The 13,051-nt window shown below is 39.8% G+C and overlaps 1 protein-coding gene across 1 annotated transcript; it reads right to left on the bottom strand.

Annotated features, from left to right (window-relative positions):
- Window positions 1–242: 242 nt before the first annotated feature.
- LOC149932409 (uncharacterized) lies at window positions 243–752 on the bottom strand. Its single transcript, XM_090157115.1, has one exon. It carries the CDS (start codon window positions 750–752, stop codon window positions 243–245), a length of 510 nt encoding a protein of 169 aa, XP_090013241.1.
- Between the last annotated feature and the right edge of the window lie 12,299 nt (window positions 753–13,051).

The following is a 13,051-nucleotide window of genomic DNA, read 5'->3' as shown; positions in this document are numbered from 1 at the left end:
GCTTTTTCAGATGCATCGCAGAAGACATGTAAACTCGAGTTCGTAGACTGAAGTTGACTGATAAAGTGCTAGATCCTGAGATATTCAATGCCGGTTAGATCTTCTCTGAAGGTATGCCATTTGTGGACGAGAGTCGATGGTAACTCCTCATCCCAGGACACCTTGATTTGCCACATCTCTTGCAGCAGGATTTTCGCTCGGATAATGACTGGAGACCCAAGGGATCGAACACCTTGGCCGTATCAGACGGGATAATGCGCTTTGTAACTGCCACTCGGTGATGGAAGAACGAATGATAGGGTGTCCGTGGCTGGTGTCCATTGTAAGCCTAAGGTTGGCATTGATTTGGCCTTGTCGATGGTTAGGGACACCAGGATCTCCCTCTGCTCGGACGGTATTCGTTTCAATACAGCTGGATCGTTTGATGCCCACTTCCGGAGTGGTAGTCCTGCTTCGCCCGTGGCTTGATTGAGCTGTTGTTGTAATTTGGTGGCGTTGGTCGTATTGTTTGCGCCTGAAAGAAGATCGTCCATGTAAAAGTCGCTTCGTAGGACTTGAGAAGCCAACGAATATTTGGACTCTAGGTCTTTGGATAACTGCTGTAGGACCTTCGTAGCCAAATAGGGTGCTGATGCTGTCCCGTAAGTCACCATACGTAATTGATACTCTTCGATAGGATCTTCCTGGTGATGTCTCCATAGTATTCGTTGGTAACGGAGATCTTCGTTGTGGATTAGAATTTGACGATACATCTTCTCTATGTCGACCATCAGCGCGACTGCGTGTCTTCGGAATCTGATGAGTTTACGAGATCCAACTGTAGTTTAGGACCTACAAGGAGGATGCCGTTCAACGAGACTCCGTTGGAGGTTTTGAGGATCCATCAAATACGACTCGTAGTCTTGTTTTCGAACTAGATTCTTTGAAGACGGCATGGTGCGGTAGATAGTAGGTGTTATATACGTGTCTGCGTTCGGTGGGAATGAGCTCCCATGTAATTCAGATAGCGATACTCTTTCATGAATCTACGGTATTTCTCGTAGATGGCAGGATTAGCTTCTAGGCGGCATTCGACGTATTTGAGTCTTCGCAAGGCAATACTTCTTGATTCACCGAGCTGTTCAGAATCCTTCTTGATTAGAAGTCTTGACAATGTACCGTCCACTAAAGCTTCGACTGAATGCGTCTTCAAACCTCTTTTAGCATTGGATCTCGGTGGGCGTGAAATTCGATCGATCTGCTAGTTCTTAGAGTTCTCAGAACCTGGCGAGTTGGGTATTGAATGCTCCAAGTATTCCAGGTTTTCCTATTAATTTACCATCTTGAATGAGGTCTAGGAAAACGTCTGCTCCAAGAAGTATATCGACTGAGTCCGGAATGTTAAACGTTGAATCTGTCAGCTGTAGTCGCTTGATGTGAGGGCAGTTTCGACTGCTGACAGTGAAGTTCGGAAGCCTTTCCGTGACGTTAGGATCAGGACTTCAATTGTTGCCTTGAAGGTAGTATTGATGCTGGAGCTGATGGAAAGCGTTGCGCTGCTTCTCGATTGACTGAGACCGGTCGCACTGATCGCACCGATTCCACTGATAGTCCTGGTCTGATGAGTTCGTTTGAGTTGTAGCTTTTGCATGAATTGTTCGGAGATAAAACTCGCTTGCGATCCAGAGTCAATCAATGCTCGGACTGACCAGATGTAGCCATTGTAACTTGAATAATGGTTGTTGGCAGTACGACTTGAGAGGGACCTGAACTCCCTCTCCTGCGAATCTTAATGCAAGAGCGTATTATGCTTGAATTTACATTTTCGACAGTGGCCGGATTTGCAGTCGTCGTTTTTTAGGCAGTTGAAGCAAAGTGAGTGTGATTTGACTAAGTTCCATCGACCTCATGCGTAGCCTTCCGCAAGGATGGGCATTTGAATGTTGGGTGCGACTCAACGCAAATGGAGCATGCGTTGTCTCGCATGGATCCATGATGTGATACTGAATTTCTCTTCGGGGATGGAGTTTGTGCGAGTTTGCTTTTGGTTTCTCTTGATGTGGATTGAGAGGTGGCCAAAGCTCGAGCTCTCTGTTCGAGAAACGTAGTTAATTCTTCATATGTAGGACTCGTCGTACCTTTTAGCGATAACTAACACTGCCGTCTAGTTTCGTTGTCGAGTTTGTATCCAATTAAATAAACGAGTATGGCATTCCAGTGGTGGACCGGCTCTTGCAGAACTTTAAGAGAGCGTATACACTCTGCCGTTGTGTCAATCAAGCGTCGTAGGGAAATTGCCGATTTGTCTTTGACGGGCGGTTGATTAAGTAGGCGTTTGATGTGAGCGTTGACTATCTCTCGAGTGTTGTTAAAGCGTTTGAGAAGAATATCCCACGCCTCGGCGTAGTTGCCATCCGTGACTGGGATCGCGTGTATTAGCATCGCTACTTCGCCACGTAAAGATGTTTTGAGGTACTGAAACTTCTGGGCATTTCATAGGGATCCGTTATTATTCACCGTGGCCGTGAAGAGGTCATGGAACGGAAACCAGTCTATGTAGTTTCCTCTAAAGACTGGAAGCTCTAGTTTTGGTAGTTTAATATTAGCTGTCGGGAGACTCGTTGGTACGGTTGGCACTTGAATGCTGAGGGTGTTGAATAATATGACTATGTTTTCGATACGGGTGACGAGAGCGTTGTACTCTACTTCGTGAGTGTCGAAGTCAGCTACTGGGCAGTTGGTACTGATGTACTCTTGAACTGTCTCCAACTCAGCGGCTAGTGCACCGGCTTTTATTTTGTACGTGGCCGCCGCAACTGGTGCGATGAGTATGGCGTCATGATTTGTGATGACCATATCCAACCTGGTGATCTGACCCTTGATCGTTCGCCTACGTACTGTATGGTGGTCCATAATGTTTGATGATGGAAGTTACGAAATTAAACCGGACTCTTGAGTGGTGACACTACATCCCACAAAGAACGGATACTGGTGACGGCAAGGAATTGGAGAACTCAACTAATTACCGCGACTGTATCCGGCTCTACGGACCAAAATTATGTTCGTGATAGATAACCACAGAATTTACGATGGTTCAAAAATACGTAAACTTTAATTTAAATTTAAAATCATATATACAATTAAAAGACGATCAGGGTCGAAATACGAACTGCACTGCCTCATTTGTTAATTTACGGTCGTTTTTATACAATGGTTAAAAAATTAGATGTATTAAAAAAAATGCTAATATCAACCATGATAAGCGTTTAAACGAAAGAGCTACATTAGTTAACAAGTTGGCAAGCCAAAATATACCTCTCCTCGGAAGAATTTTTAATTTTCAATAAAGCGTAACTGTATCCGTGGTTCTGCGGTAGAACGCTCATCTGTCGTGCAAGAGGGCTCGGGTTCGAATCCCGGCCGTTAAAAATAATTATACTACACCCAATGACAAAAAGAGGTCGCTTTTGGAAAAACCTTTTCCCTGATTCTAAGAAACTGCGTACGCAGTGATTACCCTTTGCCCCGAAAATGCGAACGCGTTCGCAGGCCTGACAGACAGACAGACAGACACGGTGGTTGTATAACCCCTCCTACGGTACAAAGTCCCCTCGGAGAGGTAAAAACAAGAAGTCGTGTGCGACCGAACAAGTAGTCTATATTGTATTAAGTTCAATGGTTTAACGTTGCCAAGCCTACCTACCCAGTCAACCCCATAATTTCCATTCTCCTAGGTTACGGTCCAAGCGGCTTGCCAAAGTTCGGATTTTCGGAAAACGGAAAATAAAACTAAAAGTTACAAGTCTGACTAAATTGGCAGAAACTAACGTTTGTACAAAGGTGCTAAATTCAACTTATTCAAGTGTAGCCCCGGATTTTCATACCAATTTTTGACGGAAGGCAATTGAGGCTCATATAACAAGGTATTGTACTAAATACATAAAAAAGTTTTAGAGAGTCTATTAAAATAAATTTAACTACTGTATCTCAAGACACTGAAATATCACGTTACGTTAAAAAAAAACTTATTTCGATAGATTTCATTCAACTGTTATTTATCGAATTTATATCTATCGAATGACACGTAACCGTATCGTAGCCCCAATTTTACAAAAGGACAAGTAGTGTACAAAAACCAGTTCTGCGAACTAAAAAAAACATATATTCCTTTTAAATAGTACTGCTATCAAGATATTAAAATTATTATGCGAGACTTACTTTACAAAGCAACAATCTCAATTAAATAATAAGATTTTATGATTATTTCTCTGAGTATTTATGTGACATTTTGATGGCTAATAAGTAAAATTATACAGAAATACTCACAGCAATAATCAAAAAAATTTATTATTTAATTAAAATAAACCTAGAATGCCATCCACACATTTCCAGGAACCGAGAGACCTGCCGAAGACTCCTAGGGCGAGGAAACTCACTAACGGCCTTCCCTCTACTAGGATCTAATTGTACCTCTTCTTCGCTGATAATTAATCTAAATAGCTTGGTCTTCGGCTGAGCGAAACTACATTTATCCAAGCCGTATGGTCCACCCAGCATGCCGCAACTGAGAAAACACATAGCGCAGAGCGGCCATATGCTCTTCCCAGGTCTGAGAGGCGATCACCATGTCATCTAAGTATACCGAAATGCCAAAGCGTTTCGCATACCGCAGGACTCTATTCACCAGGCGCTGAAACGTGGTTGGAGCCCCAGTTAACCCAAAAGCCATCACCAGAATCTCAAATTTCCCTTCCCTAGTAATGAAGGCAGTTTTAACAATATCCTCAGGAGCCGTCTCCACTGGCCAGAATCCGGACTTAAGTGATAAATTTAGGCTTACCCACCCGATCTAAAACCTCAAAATGAGCGATGGTTACCTTGTTAACCGCAGTAAAATCTATACAGGGACGTACCTCCCCATTTTTATTGCCCCTTAACAACACCGGGGAAGTCCAGGGACTTTTCGAAGGCCGAAAGATCCCCGTTTGAGCATTTAAATTATATCATTCTCTTGCGGACTACGGGGAAACGGTTGTCTCTGAGACGGAGCAGTTCCAGGTTTAAGCCTAATTCGATGACAGAAGACACTTTCGTACGACCCGCTTCTGCTGAAAACATGGAATAAAACTCCTGACACAGATTTAGCAACTCTGCCCGCTGATCGTTACCCAATTGGCCCACAACCAACTACCCAAGATCCCCCACGCCCGTATTCACAAGCTCCCTCTCCTTAACGCTAAGACTGGTCCCAATAAAAAGCAAAGGTAAAGTGTCATTCTAACAATAAAATATGTTCTTTACGTATTCTATACGGACACCCATCATGTTAACAAAGTGAAACCTCAGTACAAGGCTTAACCACGGCCCTCCACTACCCAAAAGGTAACCGGAACAGACCCAATGTCCTCGGAAAACTCCCCATCCAGAATGACATACCCCAGACAAGAAACAATTTGCCCCACCGCCGGGAATAGTGGACGATAAACCCTACGGACCAAAGCATCTACCCCCAATTCGGCCAAGAAAGACTTGGAATTTACACAAACTTCTGCTCCATGATCTAAAATCGCCGTACATTCTACGTTGGAAACCCGCACATTAATTTCCCGTAACTGGCCACCACAGCTATAACCAAATTTAACGTAACATTACAAGAGTCAGTACTGATAAGTGAAGACCTCCCCGACCCCAACAAAGGCTTCACCAAGAGTTTCCCGAATCCACTTGTTTAACCAAATCTGTTAAAATCCTGCAAAGATCGGCCACCGAACCACCCTTCCCTGTTGACCCCGAGACACAGAGGACCCCTCTCGCTGAACTTTGGCACCGTCCGATACCCCACCCACATATAATACCTTGTATCAAAAATGGGGGAGCAATTGGGGGTCAAAATTATCAAAATTCGAAACACTCGGAAGTCACCGCGTTTGCATAAGAATATTACTGGAGATAATCGTCCCTAAGCAAAGAAAACTTTCTCAGCTTCCAAAAAAAAATTAGTTTTTCATGATTTTTCAACATTACTTTTAAACTTTGGTAAATTGCTTTCAATAAATTCCCTAAAAAATGTGTAACTTCCTATTAATGAAGACTCATCTCTCCATGGAAGAAAAAGCATTAACAACCCATGATAAAACACTTTTGCCTCTGTTTCAGATTGATTTGTATCATGTTTTGGATGCTGAACAAGAAAATTCTTAATCCTCATTTTAACAAAACCAGCCCCATTCGTTAATTCAAGTACTTCGCAAAATCCTTTTGTGGTAGGTCCGGTGGGAACACGATAGTAAATTCTAGCCCGGTCGTATAACGAATTGTTTTCCCGACAGTCTGGTCGATATGGGTACAAGTCATCAACTAGTTGTTTCATATAATGCGCTTCTTCGACTAGAAAAAACAATTGTAGCCGCTACTTGATCCCTTGGAATAAAAAATAGTTTGACACTCGGGATTTGTTCGACAACTGCTGCTTGCGGCCAATTTCGCTGTACTTACAAGTTGTTAGTCCTTAAAGGATATACATGTACCCTGTTGTAGAAATAGACATCAACTTACAACTTTTTATGGACCACGTGTATTACTACTGTAAACAATTAAAAATTTAACATTTTGGTATTTGTTTATAAATTTGCCTTTGTAAACATTTTTACGTGAATGCGTGCGGGTGAGTGTGAGAGATCAATTTTTCTCGTTCCCTCATTTTATTGAGCTCTTAGAAAAAGCCCGACCGGCTCAGCTAGCTTCGACCTTTATATCGGCTAGTGATAATGTTCAATTTACAATATAGTGTCCGGAGTTCTCTAGTGAAGCGACTATTGGATTCCTAACCGATCTTTTAAATTTTCCAGTTATTTCTAATTATCAAATAACAAATTAAAAGTTCAAAATAATTTCAACTAAAATTTTCGAAATCTAGGGAATTTTCAGGTGGGAATGGTTTGAAGTAATACGATAGTAATAGCAACCGATTAGCAGGGTTGTTCAAAATGCCTTTTGAGTTAGAAAAAGTATTTTGCATTTTGTTGGTTTGATTTGTGGAAAACATTTTCAAAATGTTTTTACTCTGGTATTATCATCGCAGCTCTTGCATTAAAGTTCGACTACTATTTACTCACCAGTAATCATAGATGGCGATGCTCAGTTACTCCCTTACTCGGAAGCAGACGAACATTCGTACAGTGCTACCGCTTTATTTATCATGCTGGCTGCGAGGATGGTTTTGAAATATCTACGTTATTATTATTAATTACTAATTAATAATAAAACATTTGGCATTTTTATTTTGAGCTGCAAAAACCATTTTACATTTTGCATTTAGAAAAACCAATTTTCAAAATGCATTTTGTATTTTGCATTTAGAAAAACCAATTTTCAAAATGCATTTTGTATTTTGCATTTAGAAAAATCAATTTTCAAATTGCATTTTGTATTTTGCATTTAGAAAAACCAATTTTCAAAATGCATTTTGTATTTTGCATTTAGAAAAATCATTTTTCAAATTGCATTTTGTATTTTGCATTTCGAGTTATGGATAAAGTTCTTTGCATTTTACCTTTTGCATTTTGAGTTATGGTGAAAGTATTGTGCATTTTAATTTTTGTATTTTGAGTTATGGAGAAAGCATTTTGAACAACCCTGTCTAGTAGGGAAACAATATAATTAATTTCCCTTTCTAGTCTGAAAATTGAAACAGCAAACAATATTAAAGATGAATAAAGGGTGTATGGTTCGATATAGAGAATGTAGATGGCGCTATATTTTCTACACTAGAAGCGTAGACTGATAATTATTTCGAAAACAATGATTACTAAAGTAAATGCTTACGTAAATATGATTACGCAAGGTTTTCTTCGAAAAGAGAAATTCAACGCTCTGAAAGATAAATTTCATTTTTGCATCAGTGACGCTAGGAAGAGTGCGAATCTAAACTTTCTTTCAATCTTGTTGCGTTACCAAAAACGCAAATAAACCAAGGTGTTTCCTCCTGGAACTCTCCAAAACATATTCCGAAATTCCCGTACTTTTTTTAATCTCATTTTTTCGCAATCCGTCGTCAAAACGGTTTTATTTTGGCAAACCGGGTCTTAAGTACCTGCCTTCTATTTGGTTTTCTCTGGCGTTTTTCAATACAATCCATTAAGTCACTCCCTGCGGGTGCTTTCCTACTAGAGAGCTGCAGGGAGAGAGAAAAAAAGAAATAGCATTCAATTTTCGTTCCATTTCGTAGCTAACCTTACCGTCCGATTCTGTACCATTTCGTTATGTAAGATTTCCGTCAGTTTTCAATCCGTTTTATTTTTCACCAACCTGCTCCGTCCATTTCTGTTCCGTTTAATTTTCCTTTACTTTTTTCGTCCGTTACTCCGTTTCCGTTCCGTTTTTTTTTCATGTTTAGTTTTATCATATGTAACATAATTACTCAGCCTCTTTATAACACTTATATATAAAAAATTCAGCGAAACCTTGTTTCACACGAAACATACAATAAGTGGATCCAATAATGGAAAATTCTTATAGTCCTTGTGCTATTGAAAAGGTTACCATGGAAACAAAATCTCGCGATGGCGAGGCACGAGATAACCTCCAGATTATCAAAGCCAGAAGCCCAGAAACCGTTATAAAGTTGATGACGCGTTGTTCGTCACAGATTTGGAAGTTACATGTATGTAATTTACGTCATATCCCGTGACAAGGTTTCAGTAATTATGTTACATATGGTCTTATGAATTAGATGTTATTTCCATCGATTCCATTATGTCCTAGGAAAACCTGAAAAAACTTTTGAAAAACCAGCCCCGTTTTTGTCCCGTTCTTTCACCTTCTTATACACAAGCACCGATTCCGTTCCAGCTCCGGCGAACGAAACGGAGACCGGGGAAACGGAATAAATTCTACTTTTTTAATTGAAATCTTCAAATACTTCATTTATAATTTAAGACTTTTTATTAAATATTTGTTTGTTTATTCGTATCCTTTACATATAATGAACGTAAGCCCAATTTTAAAGGGAAATGCCAGTAACGTATAAACCATAACAAACAATTATGGTGAAAACCGAGTTAAATATTGTAAAGCCCGCATTTGTAACCGCAAATGTAGGCTTTGTCCCTAGCCGCCTTTCCCTTTACTTCGGAGAAAACTCTCGTTGTTTTGGGCGAACTCTGCTGGGCAGGGCCAAGACGACTCATCCTCGCTCGCGTCGTCTCTCTCTCGGAATTCTCCGAAAGCGGCGACCTCTGACCCAAAAGGTTAAGAGCGGGGTGAAGTCGCCGGTGACGCTTTATGGCACCTCAGAAGGTCCGTCAAGATTTCTTGGCGGGCTTTTTCCTCTAGCCAATCGGTTTAGAGGACGGTGGCGTCATCCGAGGGGACCCCTATAAATAGGGGTGCCGCGGCACGAAAGGGCATCTTTTTTCCCTGGAGCCAACAAGGAAAGTTCACGCTATTTTCTCCCTCTCTTAAAGGGGCTTTAGTTCATTTCATTTTTCTCTTTCCAAATTCCAACTATGCCTAACTGGTAAATATATCTTGTATATAAATAAAGAGTTTTATATTTTATATTGGTCTCTCGTACATGGGGTAAATATAAGCTGACAATACGGGCTTCACTATGTATAAGAGGTTGATTTAGGGAGTTTTTGAAATTTGGTTTTCTTCGTCGAAGAGCGATAGCAGCGTCCTCTTCCGAAACGTTGACGAACATGAGCAGCTCGTGACAGATGTTATTTCATTTCCCGCGAAGTGGCTCTGCGGGGGTAGGCTGCCTCGACTATTCGTATTAAAATTGAATGGCGCTGACTTTTTTTAGCGATTCACATTGACACCAAAACAGAGATTTAAATGTGTTTAATGCGTTTTCATCTTATTTAGGACCTTGGTCAACTTTTAAAACGAAAATAATATTTGGAAAAGCTTGGCGCTTCTCCTTTCATTTGGCGGTTTGACAATTTTTTCGTATAATGTAGGTAATTTGTTCGTAACTATAGGCTTGTAAGACACCGCCGAACTGATAATGTATCGTCATATATTTAATTAGTCTTTCCCATAGTGAGGAATTTCAGATCACTTTGTTGGCAGTGAAAAACCATGGTCTTTCGCTGTCCAAGAAGCAACCACGTATTTAGGAGGGACAGCGTTTGTAAAAAGTTCTCCTCAGGTCCCCTCACAAATAATTTGTGCCCCCTCAAAAAATCATTGAACCCCTATCAAAGTGAATAAACAAAATCAATAAAAAATATCATATTCACATATTATATTTAGTTAAGTATATAACTATATAATTTACTTTCGTGTACTTTGTTTTACTATATTAGTATCACTTCCACCATTTGAAGTTGAAAGTTTTTAGCTGTAGAAGAAACAATAATATGGCATGTAATTAAGAACTAATATTGATCGGACTATAAGGTTAATTTCCCGTAGTACTGTAGTCTATATTCTATTGTACGATGTCGTCGTTTATTTTGTTTTACCCAAGTATACTAACTGCGGCTTATTTCACTTGATTCCCCCCGTGTAGTGGCGTTCTATATTTCAGAATAATAGAAAATTCTCAATTTGTTTTCAGTTTACACCATTTTAGTTTCGCTATCGACTCACATTAGATTAATTAATTAAATAATTAAGTCATTGTAAGTCCAAGAATAGATAAATTAGTGGTAAAAACATAAAAATTAAAGACCAAACTAATCTGATTGGAGATTCAACTTTGATTCACGTTTTAGATAAATTTAATTTACATCTATTTAAACCACGTGTTCCAATGTCAAAAGCCATTGTGACCAGTGTGGAGTCTTGTGGACCTTTAAGCTCATTTGAAAGAAGTCATAGCCTCGTAGGTCTTAGGAAATAAATTTACATTTAAGGGTGTTCCCTTGGGAATTTACCGGGCCCCCTCAACTGAAAAATCCTGGCTACGGGCCTGGTTCTCCGTCGAAATTATCTAACCTATTTCGAGGAAGTATACTTATATACTTCGATCAACACATTTTTTCGTTGTTATTTCGAGTGTAGCGCCGTCCTTATTTCGAAGAAATTGCTCCCGGACTCCATACATTGTATTCGCCGCGAACTTCGCTCTTCTTTTTAGCAGCGATCAATGCGATTCAGTTTTCTATTTTAGTTCGCATTTCGCAGACTCGCCTCGGGCTGCATTCTTCTCTCCGCGGAATAAAAAGATCATTTTGGCCGCTTCTTCGCTGGATGGATTCGGAGGGAGAGATTCTGCGGTGGAATTCAATTTATTTTTCTCTTTTGCTATTTAATTTTTCGGGGATTCGTGCGTGATCTCTTCTTTCATTTCCATCCCTCCCATTTTCTCGAAGCCGGTAAAAGAGTATCGATATATTCGTGATCCTATTGTCTAACGTACACTTTTGACAAATTGGAAAGTTCCTCGATTTATTTGGTCAAAATGGGGGAAGTGGGAGGTGGATTTTGCGGAGAAACATCTGTTTTCGTATTTAATGGCACCTAATGGAAAATACTAGTCATCTTGAATGTCTTCCTTTTCCGCTTTAACTCGTAAGCCTTTGCGAAATCATTTGGCGCGGGATTTTGGAAACAGAGACGAAAGCTTATATTTTTTGGGCTGCGCCTCGCGAACGAACACCATTTTTCACGTTTAATGTTTAATTAACGCTCCCCGTCGCTATAATATTTTTAGCTAGAGAACGCGTTAATAAACATCGGCTCTCAATTTTAAGAAGCGTCATTTATATCGAAAGATTTTCACTATAACGTAGCGTGTTCCTAAGAAATTTTTTTACGCGACCACTGTACCCAAAGTATACAAATCGATATTTAGGTCGCGTAGGAGTTTGACCTACATTTCTTCTAGCGGCAAATCTACAATTTTGAATTTCACCCATATTTTATAGCGTTATTTATATCCTTTACTCTTTTCCCAATAGCTATAAGTTACTCTTAAAAATTGAACTACCAACTACTTCGAGATAGAAAAAAGATTGGTGAAATTTCCCGGAAAACCTAAAAGTATTTCTTTTAAAAATATCTCCTAATTTTAGTCTCCCCTTTTGCTTCTAGATACGAATGGGTAGTTTGATCTTATATTTTTACAGTTTATTTTAGAAATAATCTAAGAAAAATTGGCCACAGTAAAAAGCAATCTTTAGTAAGGCGAACCCCGGAAAACGGATTAACTCTTTCGATGGGAAAGAATTTCGGAGTTAGATAACGCGTAACGAAGCGAATTCAAGCAGCATTTTTCCTTCCCAATCATCGATTTTTGATCTCGGCTCGTAGGAAAGGGTCTGTTCGAGGTGAGGCGTAGGAGTGTGTTACGAAACCTAATTTTAAGACCCCCGAGTATTATATTACCCGTTCATGTTATAGCCGTTGCCCTAAAAATCATCATCCCGGGGCAAAAGTGTCGTAAAATTTGAACCTAGGATCTCGGCGCCATTCACGCCGTCGCGTCGCGCTCAGAGAGACGGAGAAAAGCGTTTACTCCTTATCTTTTTGCCGCACTCCCTGATAAAATTCCGACAGTTTCGGAGAAATTATCGCCCACTAGAGTAATAAACAAAAAATATTCAAATAATAAAACGCTGTTGATGGTAGATACGACTAGTAATTTTTGGGTTTTCCGGTAGCCCAGCTTAATTTTAGCTCTTCCTCCTCCTCCTGACTGTAATTTATCTACTTTGGCAATGGCGCCAAAGTTTTTTTTATACTATCAATAAATAAGATAAAAAGCTTATAGAAGTACAATAGTTCGAGAGTGGGTGAAAATTCCCCACCCCCTACCTCATAACATGGCTCCGTCGTTTTTCCTACCACTTTCCACTTGGCTCGACCCATTTTATACATGGTAGAACCAATTTCAAACATGACTACGTTAAAGTAACGTTCCTATTTTGCAATTTCATTTTGGCGCAAATTAGTTGTTCATGTTCAATGTACCAACTAATAGGTCATCTTATCACGATTTTTCAGAAAACGGCTTTACATTAAATATTTTACATATTCTCCAGAAAATTGAGATGACCCCGACAGGAAAAAAAATAACTTTAAAAAGTTGATACAATTATTTTAAAAAACTTGATTGACG

The sequence above is a fragment of the Leiobunum rupestre genome, chromosome 8, assembly GCF_980474605.1.
Source record: "Leiobunum rupestre chromosome 8, qqLeiRupe1.1.hap1, whole genome shotgun sequence".
NCBI lineage: Eukaryota > Metazoa > Arthropoda > Arachnida > Opiliones > Sclerosomatidae > Leiobunum > Leiobunum rupestre.
Note: the sequence above shows the minus strand (reverse complement) of the source record. Positions and strands in the feature narration are given on the sequence as shown.